Raw genomic sequence first — 13,825 nt, 5'->3', positions numbered from 1 at the left:
AAATTTTTTAAACAAATTTTTATTTATCTAGCTAACTAACTAACTAACCATCACGCCGTTACTCTGCAGGGGTAGACAGAGAGGATGGACCTCCAAACAACTCAGTCTTGGCACACACTCCTTGCCTCATTCACATTCATATCGTCTCATACATACTCTTCTATTGTTCTGACTCTTGATATTGCGTGACTCAACTATCTGATTCACTTGATCGTGCTATGTCATCCTCAGGCGTCTCCGACCTATTCTACCATTCACATTTGCGACATATATTTTCCTTACACTCCTTTCTTCGTTCATTCACTCCACATACCCAAACCATCTAAGGGTTCATTTCTTAATCTTAATCACTACGCTTACATCAGCCTTTCATTATTTGCGGATCTCCACATTTATCTCACGATCATACATGGTTTTACCATGCGTACGCCTCCGGGATCTGATTTCTACAGCGTTCAGTATACTTTCATCCTTCCTCTGCCAGTGCCATATCTCACTGCCGTTCATCAGGGTTGATACCAGCACTCTGTAGTGGACTGCTAGCTTCGCTTCTTTGTACATTTTTGTTAGTTTGGAATGATTTAATTTGTATGAGTTCATTTTATAGAAAAATAAGTAGATTTTTCACTGCAAAAAAATGCTGCTCGATTTAGCACTGCGTTTCTCACATCTGAAAGACTGTTCTAGTCCTAGATGTGAGATGCATGGCACTGAAAGTGTTCAGAAAACGGTGGGTGAGTGGAAAACAAAAGGGTGGATTAAGGACGGGTTGTTTCGGAGAATTTGAACTATTCATCAAATTTCAACGTTCATTTTCAAGTTCTGTGAAAGATTTTTTCAAGTTCTGTTTTTATTTCAGTTCTGTCAAGCAACTAGCCTATAATGATATAAAAACAGAACTTGAAAAGGACTTTCATATACCCCGAAAAGTGTTTTAGCACTCACTGGGTGTTCAACTTTGAAGTTGAAACTCGAAAATACCTACTAAATACCACGTAAAGTGTACATACTAGTAGAAGTAGGAGGAATTTTTTATTGTTTGTTCGACTCCCGAATTCGTTAATTAATTAAAATAAATTGAAAAGGCACAAGAAGAGAAATAGAACTTCCTACGACGTATTTCTGATTCCAACAAATAAGAGCATTTGAATAAAAATCCACCCCGGTTTTTTGCATGTAAATGCATTTTCCTTGATAATTTTTCACCCTTCTTCTGCTTCTATAACTACTGTTTCGCGCCTTCATTGCCCATGTTAATTAACGAGCTACCGTAATGATTGGTTAGGCATCCCATAACATCGGGCATCAATCTATAGAATATTATAAAATGCGGTGAAGGGTGCAGCTAAGTGAATTAGTATGGAATGAAGTAGCTATCCGGGGAACACTGAGCTAGTTAAAAATGAGCGCCTTGGTTAACCCTTGTTCTTGGATAATTATTTTTTTTATGCAGGTTTCGTAATTTATTTACATATTATTTTACAAGAAAGCCGGAATAGAATCAGTAGAAAACGAGTCAGTGGTTTGTCAGTAACCATTACCAAAAAAAAGACTGGCTCTTGTGCTTGGAGTGGGACTTACAATACTTTGATTACACAATTGATTTGTTTATATGTTTTAGTAACATTGCATCATTTAAAAAAACATGGGAATTTAAAGTTTTAGTTGATTAAAATGTTTGGTTTCCAAAAAAAAGATAATTAATTTGCTTTTGTTCAGTGTTGAATTTAAGGAATTTGATCTAGTATTGGAATAATTAAGATAATTGATGTTACATGTTGATACTCCTACTTTTGGTACTTTGAATGTTGTATAGAATGCTTGGTTGCTAATTAATTTGGTTGAAGCACAATATTGAAAAACTTCACATATGAAATAATAAAATAAAAATAAAAAGATTTTGAACCACATTTTATTATCCAAAGAATTACTCATAAATGCATATATATATTCATTATTTAAAAAAAATAATTATTTTTCATTTTTTTGTAAAAAATAATTTTTTTACCTCTTAGTTCTATCCTGCGGACATTACGAGAAAGAGCATTATATCAAAAGAAATCTGTGAAGAAATCCACAATATTGTATTACAACTGTTAAACAAATTCGAGAACATATTTGCATTATTAACAGTCTTATTAAATTGAAAATTATTGGCATTAAAAATATAGCCTTCTAGAATGACGGGATGGACGGTTATATAATAAAATACAACAGAATTATGTCAGTAATAGGTTAAGTTAGGTGTGCGATAAGTTGTTTCTTTAAATAAACAAGTCAACTTTGTACAAGCCCTAAAAATCTAAGGAGTTGGTGGATAAAAATATTGGTAATATTTATCTAAATAAAAACAGCCACAATCTAAATACATGAATATTTTTTCCTCGTTTTCGATGAGAAGAGACATTATGAACATTACACCCCCAATTTCACATTTTTCTTAGTTAATTTCGTCAAAAATGCCGACTTTTAAGTAATTAAATACAAAAATTCCACTCAGCTCTTTAAAAATAGCGCAGATTTTTAAGCAATTTAATTAATTCCCGATAGACTACGAACTCTAAAAGAGGGCACATTTATATCCAAAAGCTATCAAAGCTGCTGGCTAATGTAAAATATATGGAGGAACAAAAGCGGACGTCGAAAGACGAACGGGGGAGGGGGTGGAGGTAGGTTGTATGCGGAAGAGGGGGGAGTTCTTTATGTAGGAGTGGGCACACTAATAAAAACTTTTTACGTACCCTGAGAAATAATTTATTACAAAATTCCGAGCTTCGGAAACGAAGTTCCGCGGCACAAATAAAAGATTCAGATGCTGAACATATTCGTTTTCTCTAACGAAAGTGCAAGGAAAGAAAACTCACAAAGAGCAGATCCTCGTTTCGTCGGTGCAGGAAGCCTTTGGCAAATGTTTCGTGGTCCTTTGGAAGAAGAAGAATTAGAAGTGATAAGATGTTCCTGAAAGCTTTTTGGTCTAACGGTCCGGAAGGTTGAGAAATAATAATGAGCAAAAAGGATCATCTTCAAGTAAAAGATCATCCTTCAATAGTATAGTGTTGAGTAGCTGCTCATTACTTTAAACTTATTATTTCAGCATTTGTGTTTTAGTAGGTAGATGTGTAGAAGATTCAAAATTAATTTTATTTCAAATATATATATATTTATTTTTTAATAACTTTATAGAGTAAAACCTCAAATTGTAATATTTAATTATTGAGGACAATATTAGCGATTTCTAAACGAAAATCTGAAACAGAAAAATCAGAAAAGGATACGGTCACATCTAGGACTCTAAGAATCCTTTTCTGATTTTTCTGTTTCAGATTTTCGTTTAGAAATCGGTAATATTATCTTCAATAATTAACAAGTATAAATATTGGCAGAAGTTACGTAAAAGTTTAATATAAATATCGTGCACCCCAAGCGTTATTCAAAGTCCTTACAGAAAACGTCGTTATTAATCCAACACCTGCCCATTGTTACAAATTAGAATTCTTAAGAAACTTTGTTCCATAGTAGTACCAACTCAAGATGTGGTGTATACACGCTTCAATAAAAGTAACCCAAAGAAAAATATACAACCAATTTAAAAAAAGATGTGATTTTACGTCATTACGACAATTTTGTCATAACAGAACCGCTCACCTCAAGGAAAATGATGTAATTATTTATGCCAATGTGATTTCATAATAGATAGATTCTCGCAAATAAAGTTATAATATTAAATTTGACAGTAGACATAAAATAAATATTTGCGCAAAATATTATTCGAACAAAGGCTTTCTATGATTATTTAAATGACCGCTTATTACAAATAAATGTAGTTACTGTTTTAATGTTGGAAAAGTTCTCTCTTTTATCAACTTGAATTTATCAAAAAGCACGTTCAAAGAATTTTCATGGTAAAACCTCTTACAGTGTAAAATTGTTTTCTTTTTATGACATAATATTATATCTAAACCAACATAAAGCAGAAAATACGCTCGTGTCTTTGGTTGAAATCTTTTGAATGTCGAGCTTTCTATTTTAACATAATGTAAGCTCACAAAATTATTTAAAGTAAAATAGCAGATTAAATTATTGTGTGCTCCACATTTTTCAGTATAACATGTTGAATATCGTACTATGTTGGGTGGTTGAAGAAAACAAACCATCTCTTCTAATAACCTCTCCCATAGGAGGTTCGCTATAATTTGGGTAATCTCCAACTTGCAGGCAGTTTCCTGGAACATCTCTGAAAGCAATGGAACTCCACTCTTAGCAGTCATTCAGATAACAAAACATCAAATCCTTTCTTATTGATATTAATCCTATTTCCGATCCAATTTTACTGGTATGCGGGATTTTCCGAGGCTAATACTAGAAGTTTACATTGGAAGATTTTTTTTATTTATAGTGAATACCTCACAAGAGTCCCAACTGCTCCCGTCTGGAGCCAGTGAGACTATGGCATCCCCAATTGGGGGATGTTGTGAGGCTGAAGGTAAGTGGGGAAGGGAAAGAGGAAGGTGGGGAAGTACCTGGCTATTCAGATCTAGTCACTAAACACGGCTAAAGCCATTTGGAGCAACGTTTCAATTCTGAATGGTGGTCTTACACCAGGGCGATACTGGTAGTATCTTCCACTCTGGAACGTGCCGCACATATACTATATATTATTTTAATTAATTAATTGTGAAATAACACAAATTAATCAATTAAAATTTATTTGCGCACGCCGGGTTCGAACCCGCGACCTTCGGAATGGCAGTCCAATGCGTTACCACTGGACTATGCCGGCCGTCAAGATGTTAATGTACGGGACTTTTAGGCCTGCTCAAGAACAAAACTATAAAATATAAGCACTGATACATTGAAATGATTCAAATAAAGCACTTGAGGTATTTGAATCGTCACAACATTATTTAAACCACTGGATAAGCAATTGACTAGAAATTGGTGTTAATTAAATTTTAAAATTAGAAATTGAAATTAATGGACGAAAGAGACATCTCTGGTCAGTTTTGGATAGATTTTGCTCTGCAGGTGAGTGATAACGAATTACAGTCACCTTTGCATTGATCAGATGGATACATCCATATTGTATCGTTTGTCAAAAGAGGTCTATTTAAGACTAAAATGATACAAATATTTTTTGTCACCATAATGTGGCAGTGCGTTTGAATTACAATGTGCTGATTCATCATTATTAAAAATTCTACTCTCTTGAGAGATGGTTGACATACTATAATTTCATAGTGCGAATGCAAATATATTATTGTGCTGATTTGCCTTCTGCTGCCGAATTTGAAGATCAAGTAGTGGAACTCAATTGCGAGTGGTATTCTCTGGTGAGTCTTTCTGTTTATATGTATTTTGGTGGCTGGTTTATAAGTTGTTGCTTCTCCTGCAGAGTGAATTTAATATCATTCAATTTTTTTTTCATAGGGAATTAAAATATTCCCTGATGGTCTGTGCTATTTACAAGCCAGACCACACCAACCACTATGAAAATAAAGGGATTTTCGACTCAAAAGACGACATATCTTATTCGATATTTGTTGTTAGCATAAAACAAGAACACCTTTCAATTTGATGACGTTTGATACAGTTAGTTTTTTATCATATTTTGAATGTTTCTAAAATATATTAAACGAGAAATTCTCGAACTTTCGTGATAAAACTACAGAAGGTATCCTTGGATATTTCAATAGTGCGTGTCGCTTATTCCTGATCAATATTCCTGGGAGGTTGAACAGTGAGCACTATCGAGCAGGATCACTGGGCTCGCATACTAGTTGCCAGTTTACCGCAACCCACCCTCGACCCCCGCGCCCGAGTGCGCTGCGTGCTTAAGCTTCACTCAATCGCGTATTTCAATGAAGTTCTAGTAAAGTTCAGAAAAAGCTGAAGCTTGGAGCGAAAAATGTACACGAATTTTATATTTTACTTTATTTACAAGAGAAAAATAAAGATGCTTTTATTTTATTTCAGTGTGTTACATCGTAATAACATTTTCTAAGAATTGTAGTTTAGTATAATCAACGGCATAGTGAAAACGATTTTAATAAGCATTTTAAAGTTTCTTGTGAACGGTATATTGTTTTAGCAAAGTTTTTTTGAAATTTTATGACTTACATAATATTATATTTATATACACGGTGTCCGGAAACTAGTAGTGCGAGCAGAAATCGTTGAATCTAAATAACATAGACAACCAAAATAGGTAACATATTTTTCAATCTGAACGTATCCTTTTTTTCACTATTATCTTTTTTTTGACAACATATTTAGAATCCGGTTCAGCCGGTTCTACGCTTTGATGCATTTTAAAATAAAATAACAACTTACAGTGCGGTTGCGGCCATGGCGACTGAATATTTTGATTTTGACGAAAATTTTAACTAAAAAAATCTACTTCGAGCTGAATTTACTCGAAAACAAGGAAAACTAGAAATGTGAAGTTCTTATATTTACCAGTTTGTTCCTTGTACCACTTGTTTTCGGACGCCATGTATATTATTGAACATATAATTGTTGGTTCTCTGAACCGATATTAATCTCTCTGTTCTTCCTTCCACTAAACACCATCCTAAAATAATGATTTTATTGCTCTAGTGGTAGTAATAAATATCTTCTTATTTTTCAACAGTTAAGTTTTTAAGGAAACATAATATTACGACTTAATATTTCACATTAGAAATGAATGGAGAATGTTTATTTAAGCCTCTAATTTATTTGTTTTAATTATTTACGGGTATCGTGTATGATTGGTCCCAAAAAAAAAGTTTTGCTGGATTTTTAACCTTTAAATGACGTCTTGGTTCCATGGGATTCACATCGATACACACCCTCCACTGCCTCTCTCATCCCATTCACTTCTGAGTCCCGTGCATTTCAGTACCTTCTGATTGAGATTACGAAGGAGGACATACAGCTCCCTCACATGAGTACAAAGTCTATTTCTGAGAATCATATAAGTCCCTTGGACCCACGATGTCAATTATGTAATGTTGTTTGTTTTTACAGTTTAATTACCGAGATGGCGAGTCAAAACCCCAGATCAAGAATTTTACTGACCATATTTATCTTAAAAATGGATACAAAAGAGGTTTGGTATGATTAGAGATTTTCACGGCCAAAAGTCCGAAGATGACCATCATTAGGGCAGCACATCAACCCTGATTATGGACACTGTAATGCTGTCCGAAACGTTGGCTCAAGAAAGAGGTAGCGCAACACGGCATAATACCCCAAAAAAAATTCACTATAAACCGAAGAGGTTTGGCTATTATTGGACAAACTGTAAAACAAAGGATAAATTGACGATACATGTAAGTTTACCTATCCTTATTATTTTGTTATGTTTAAAGTCATTGTTGTTTTGTGTGCATACGTTTTAAAAGTTTGTCCTTTATTATGCGAAAACAATCAATTTTCGTAACGAAAATGTCACAAATTTGTAAATTTCAAACATTGTTTTAGTATATGTTTTCATGAAAGGAATTTCCCTCTCTCAAGAGAGCAAAATTCACATAAACAATGAAAATACTATTGTTTTTATTTAAGGTTCCATTATGTTTGTGATTTTTCGTAAAGATTTTGATTGATTATTTAAAATTTATAAAAAAATTACCTACATACAACCGATCACTTTTACTTTAAGATGGTATGAAGAAGATTTCAATATTTTATAGTTTTCTGTATTTTTGAAGACGCTTGTGGCCATAGCAACACGTCAAAAAAAATTTAACGTTCAAAAATGTAAGATAAATTATGTTCTCATCTACTCAGTTAAAATCAAGTACTTTAAAATGACTTTTTCCTACTTTATTAATGTTTATAAAAGGTTCGTTTTCAATAATACGTAAATCTAATACCAAATGTTTTTCATCTGCGAACATACACAAAAAGAAAAAAATATTTTTTTTAGTAGAACACATATTATGAACCAATTTATACTTTTTTATAAAATATCTTAAAAGGATATAATATTATTTTTAAAACTACATAATATATCAATGTACTTTGAAATTAATTTCATAAATTAAAAAAACAAAACCCATATGAAATAAGAAGAGAAAAACAAAGACGTATCATAAAATTCATCCAATTTAACAATGTTCATAGCATTCAAGTAGCTTTAGTCGTTAAAATTCGAACCAAGTATAAATCTTTCAATTTCCTAACAACGTAATCCGATCAACGTTGTCTATACGAACGATAGATTATTATCTAACTTTAAGAGTCCAGTAAAATAAAAGCTTCTCAAACGTCGTTCAACTTCTTTAATGACTTAAAAAGCAATTAAAACTTCCGGATAAATTTTACAGCGGGAAAAGGTCAAAACCTGCCATCTTTCCGGTTGCATTTATAATGAAAACTTATGAGCACTTGGCCGCCATTTTTTTCTTAATCTTTTTTTATTAAATGAGTTGAATTATGAGTGAGATTTTTACCATGGCTTCAAATAAAGCACCGAAGCTCAAAAATGCAAGGATTTAATTTTCCAAGAAAAGTTATAAATGAAAGGGTGAAAGTAGAAAAAGACTCGTAACTTAACGGTTACAGAATAAAATGAAAATAATAATACCTTTTTTAAAATTAACTAATACATACATTTTGTTGTTGGCAGTGAATATACCACTCTAGTATATTTTTATGTACTTGTAGAAAATCCATAAAAGTACCCCACTTTATACGTGAAATTTGATACACATCGCAACATGAAACTTAATGGAATGGGGAATTGAACATCGTACAAGAAGACTTAACCTACCGTGGTCCTATTCTATTTAATGGTTGGATAAGAAAATGAATTATTTTTGGTTACAAAAAAGTACAGAGTTTGCACTAATAAGGACCTGCATTTATTGAAAAACAATAACGTTGATACTCTTAGTCTATTTTTGTGGAGAAAAACTGTCTTTGTAAAAGTTCATTAGGGCGTAAATAAATAAATAATAATAATAAAAAGCAAATCTAAACAGTTAAATTTATCATTGAAGAAGAAAATAATAATAATAAGTCTAAACGAAACATAAAACAGAACAATACACAAAAATAAATGATAACGGTCACAAAAAGGAATTGAACTCAAAATCTCGTGTCTTACTTACTTATTTATTATTTAACGCCCATAAGGCTTTTACAAACATAATACATGTAAAAATTTACAAAACCTTTTCCAGAAATATCATATCAGTACAATAGATACTTGTCATTTTACATATGTAATACATACACATGTAAGCTACATTTTACAAACATAATACAGCAACATATCAGTTACACAAAGAACTAATTAATTTTGCTTTGATGAAGTATGGAGACTTTTTAAATATATCGAAAAGGTCTCTGTTTGTATTGGCAGTTCGCTGAAATCGTGCTAGTTGGAGTGGTATAAATAGTAAGTGATATGGTTGTGGAAAGATGGTGAAGTCGAGTTGATTTGATAGGGACACAATTATTAATAACACTTACAATTTGAGGACAGTTCATGAAGTTATTTAATTTAAAAAGAATGAGAATATCAAGTAATAAGTACTATAAATACTTTAAAAAACCATTTGAGCTAAGAGTTGAAACATTTTAACAGTAAAACTTAATAAAGATATCGTTCTAACGCTGATAGTTTTACTTTATTATTATCAGGAACAATGATGGATCGTTGTTCTGTTTTCCTAACATACAAATTTAATAATGTGCCTATGTTTTTAATTTTGTATTGTTTTGAATTAAAACAAAGGCGTTTTCAAGAACCAGACAACGAACTTCCTTTCATAATATTTTTTTCTATTTTAAAACACACAAAAGGCAATCAGGAGGGAGAATGCTTTCACATTTCCTGAGCGAGAAACGCAACTAGAACTAATGAACTTCAAGCCGCTCCATTCTGATGCAACAAAAAAAACACAAATGCGAATCACAATATAAAGTTTTTCGCGTTCAGTCCCTTTGTACAATTAGTTTCGCTTTTTATCATGAGCCTCGGTTATCCTTTTTCCTTTGGGGCAGACGCGGACAGCCGCTGCGGGCTATTCTGCCCGGTGGGTGGTGAGTCAGTAGCACGGGCCGCGTTCTGTGCGGATGGAAAATACTAGTGATGACTCGCAGCTCGCAGCTCACGGGGAGCGTTGGGAATGGAGACTAGTAGTGTATTTATAGTGTAAAGTTAATAACTCTACGGTGTGCTGTGCAAGCGGGTGAAAATTAAGTCAATAGTCTACGGGATAGTATGCAAGTAACAACAATACTGACAAAAAACGTGATTGTTTGTATTTCATTTATGGGTAAACATTTAAGGTTTATGAATTAAACGAAATTAACTATATGGTTAGTATATAGTGTACAGTGCATACTCTATAGTACGCTGTGCACGCAATGGGAATGCAAATTGAATCGGTGGGATTGTGGGAACAAATGACAAAATAAAATGTTTGAACAGTCAATAGCCTACCTACCTCTTCACCTAGATATTCACGCACAAAAATCATGCATATTAGTAGATCTGGGCTCCGATTCAGGGTTATTAGTTTTTAATGAAGCATTTCATGAACTTATTTTGGACTTCTCCACAGTAAATGTAAAATTTTAAATAGTAAAGTAGAGTTTTACTCGTAAGAGAAATACACTTTCCGGATTGTCTTTGTGAAAGAGACCATTAAGAAACTCGGAAATGTGTCATATTGTTAGCTGATTTTTATAGCAAGGTATTAATCCTTCACTATCCTCATCCACATTACTTCTCTATCCTTACATTCCCTTAGTGAGAGTGCCTTAATCGCATTTTTCTGAGTGGTGGAATAATGCAAGGTGATCAATTTTTTTTTTTACTGAATAAACCAAAGACTCAAATACGTACACAAGAACAAGATAAGTGTGTAAAAACCATTCCAAAATCAAATTTGCATCTGAAAACATAAACCATTTTTATTTTCTATCCTACCTTCCTACAGCAAATGCATTTTATTTATCTATTTAACTATAAGAGATCTATCAATTTTTTCATACAAAATCTCATTTCATAAGTATCTAATGCTCGCATTAGGGCTGATAAAAAACGTGGACACGCCAAACGCTCCACGAATAAAAGCAGTTTTAAAATAGCATATTCTCTTCTCTTTATTGTGGTGGATAATCCACGAGATTAAAGCTGAAAAGGTTTTTCTGTCCATTCTGCTGTAAGGTTTTTCAAGCAAGGGCGCAAGCTGCAGTATTAGAATAGGGAGTCCGTATTGCAGGACGCTTTGTGCAGTGGGCTGCGGTAAGCGGTTCTGTCGGTAACTCAATTTAGGAATTAGTGTTTTTAATTTGCCTTGGCAAAATTTTCAGGTACAAGTTATCAATGTAGAAACATTGATAACTTGTACCTTTATGGACAATTTGCTGAAAAGAATGTCAAGTAAGTGTGAACTGATATACAAGAAAGGGAAAATGTTTGACAGATCGGACTATGTATTGACATATGGATTTCTATATAATTTAGGGGTAATAAATATATATTTAACATAATTGTATTTCATAATGTTTTATCCACGGGATTTCCCGTGCTGGGGAAGACATTTTACATTTTCAGTAAATTATTAAATTTTAATTTTAATATATTCTAATCTAATGTCATCTATTTATCTATCTCACTTCAATCAGTCTGTGTTTGATTGCAATGTTCCATCAATTTTGTGTCTTCCTGTGTCCTAGATTCATTTTTTATCAATGCTTTGAATAAACTGACTCTTTTGTTTTTAAGAACATTTTTGATCGCTTTAAAAAAAAGTTTTTTTGATTTGTCAGTTGTAGAGTTTATGTGTTTTATCCAAAGATTTTTTTCGATTTCTATGCCTTTTCTCATCACGGAAAGTCGCATAGAAGAGTAAATGTATCTACTATGGAGAAATGATTCAATTCATTTATTTGTAGGGATTACTCTTTAATGATGAAAGTAGAAGAAATTCAAATATTCTCCAGCTACTGTTTTTTTTAAATTTATGTGAATACCGCACAAGAGTCCCAACTGCTCCCAACCTTCTGGAGCCAGTGAGAATACGGCATTCGCAATTGGAGAATGTGAGGCTGTAGGTAGTGGGGAGGGGAAGGAGATGGTGAGTATGAAGGTAAAGGAGTACCGGGCTATTCGTAACTGGTCACCAAACACGGCTTAAACCATTTCAAGCATAGTTTCAACTCTACATGGTGGTCTACACAACGGCGATACTGAGAGTATATTTCTCTCTGGAACGCGCCGAAAGTATACTATACATTTTTTTAAATGAATAAATTGTGAAACAACACAAATAAAAATTTACTTGCGCACGCCGGGATTTGAACCTACGACCTTTGATTTGCTGGTCGAGAGCCTTACATCTCGAACACGGGGAAAATTGGAGCAAATCGAATTTATTCGCTAAACATTTTTTTTCCTTATTATTTTTTTGGTAAACTAATGTTTTTAAGACAAGATTTTTTATGCATAGCACAAAGGGTAACAATTATTTTACAAGCAATAATTATTCGCCTGAAACACTCATCCACATTGAAAAATCTCCTGATAAAAGATAGTCGTCCCGTTGGCGTCATGTATCTTTTATCAGGAGATTTTTCAATGTGGATGAGTGTTTCAGGCGAATAATTATTGCTTTTAAAATAATTGTTACCATTTTTTTCCATTTTCATGAACTCCTTTCAATGTTATGGTGATTTTTCAATCTTACTCTAATCACTGTTGTTATGCCCTACTTTCATTTATTACATGTGTATCAGTTTTCCGTCGTTAACTGTTAAATATATAAAATAAAGATCTTACCTGTACTTCCAGCTCGAAACCCGGCAGATAGCTCAGTGGAACTGGGTGGAAAGGGTTATCATAAGGAGATGTGTGGAACTCGAGCAGCATCCGCGGTCCACTGCTTATTATATCCGGAACGGCATCCCCGCCGCACAATCTGACGAGGATCGGAGAGTTGGGTTGCCCGCCGTCGTACACTGTTAGGTAATCTTGCACCACGTTGCACTGGTCCCAGATTCTGGAAAACATAAAACAATAATTTGTAAATTATATTGGTAGAGACCGAAATTAATTTTTACAGCCCAGCGGTAAATAAAAACCTCAACACAAACAACTTGCCTTTATCGTGAAGGTTTTATGATCAATGACCCTGAGAAAGGGGTCGCAAGATCTTCGTCTCTAAGCTGCACTAAATTTCTGACTCTATACACAGCAAAGTGAAAAAATAATGCAGGATGATAAGGGATGTACCTGATTTACTTTAACCAATGGTTTCAGACATTATTTGTATTAAAAAATGTAATTGAACTTAAATAATTACATTATTGATGTAGTTGTAGCCGAAAATGTATTTTTTTTAAATTCAATTTTTTTTTATGACGATTTTGAAGAAATCGGTGAACTGCCAAACTTAAATTTCGTAAAAAATCCGAATTTTAGAAAAAAAAAAATTTCTTTGCTAAACATCATCAATAATGTAAATTTTTTCGAACTTAGCACTTAATCACACTCAAAAGTCGAGGGTGCTGTGTTTACTCGACTGAGTTACCGATATATCGTAAACATCACAGGAGACAATTTCATTTACATATTTTAATCAATAATGTCAGGAATCACTGGTTAAAATCAATCAAGTAAGTATCTTATCGTATCGAATTTTAATATTGTAGTAAAATAGCCGCCCAAATGCAAGAGATTTCTGAAATAGCAATAACTATAAAGTAAACATAACAGACATTATGTATGTTAAAGTTGAAAAATCTCTTCTTCTTTTCCCCCGCGTATTTCTTCGGATTTACAATGTTCCTAGTTTAGAATAAAATAACAAATAATTATAAGCAA

General features: G+C 33.1%; 1 protein-coding gene across 1 annotated transcript in view; it reads right to left on the bottom strand.

Annotated features, from left to right (window-relative positions):
- Positions 1–13,825, bottom strand: part of LOC149420470 (uncharacterized) — a 744,323-nt gene that overhangs the window by 92,221 nt on the left and 638,277 nt on the right. Inside the window, exon 7 of the mRNA XM_089636727.1 lies at positions 12,782–13,001. Within this exon, the coding sequence (XP_089492853.1) occupies positions 12,782–13,001 (220 nt within the window). The remainder of the gene's footprint in view (positions 1–12,781; positions 13,002–13,825) is intronic.

Source organism: Hesperophylax consimilis, chromosome 10, assembly GCF_061612785.1.
Source record: "Hesperophylax consimilis isolate HC1 chromosome 10, BYU_Hcon_1.0, whole genome shotgun sequence".
Classification (NCBI taxonomy): Eukaryota; Metazoa; Arthropoda; class Insecta; order Trichoptera; family Limnephilidae; genus Hesperophylax; species Hesperophylax consimilis.
Note: the sequence above shows the minus strand (reverse complement) of the source record. Positions and strands in the feature narration are given on the sequence as shown.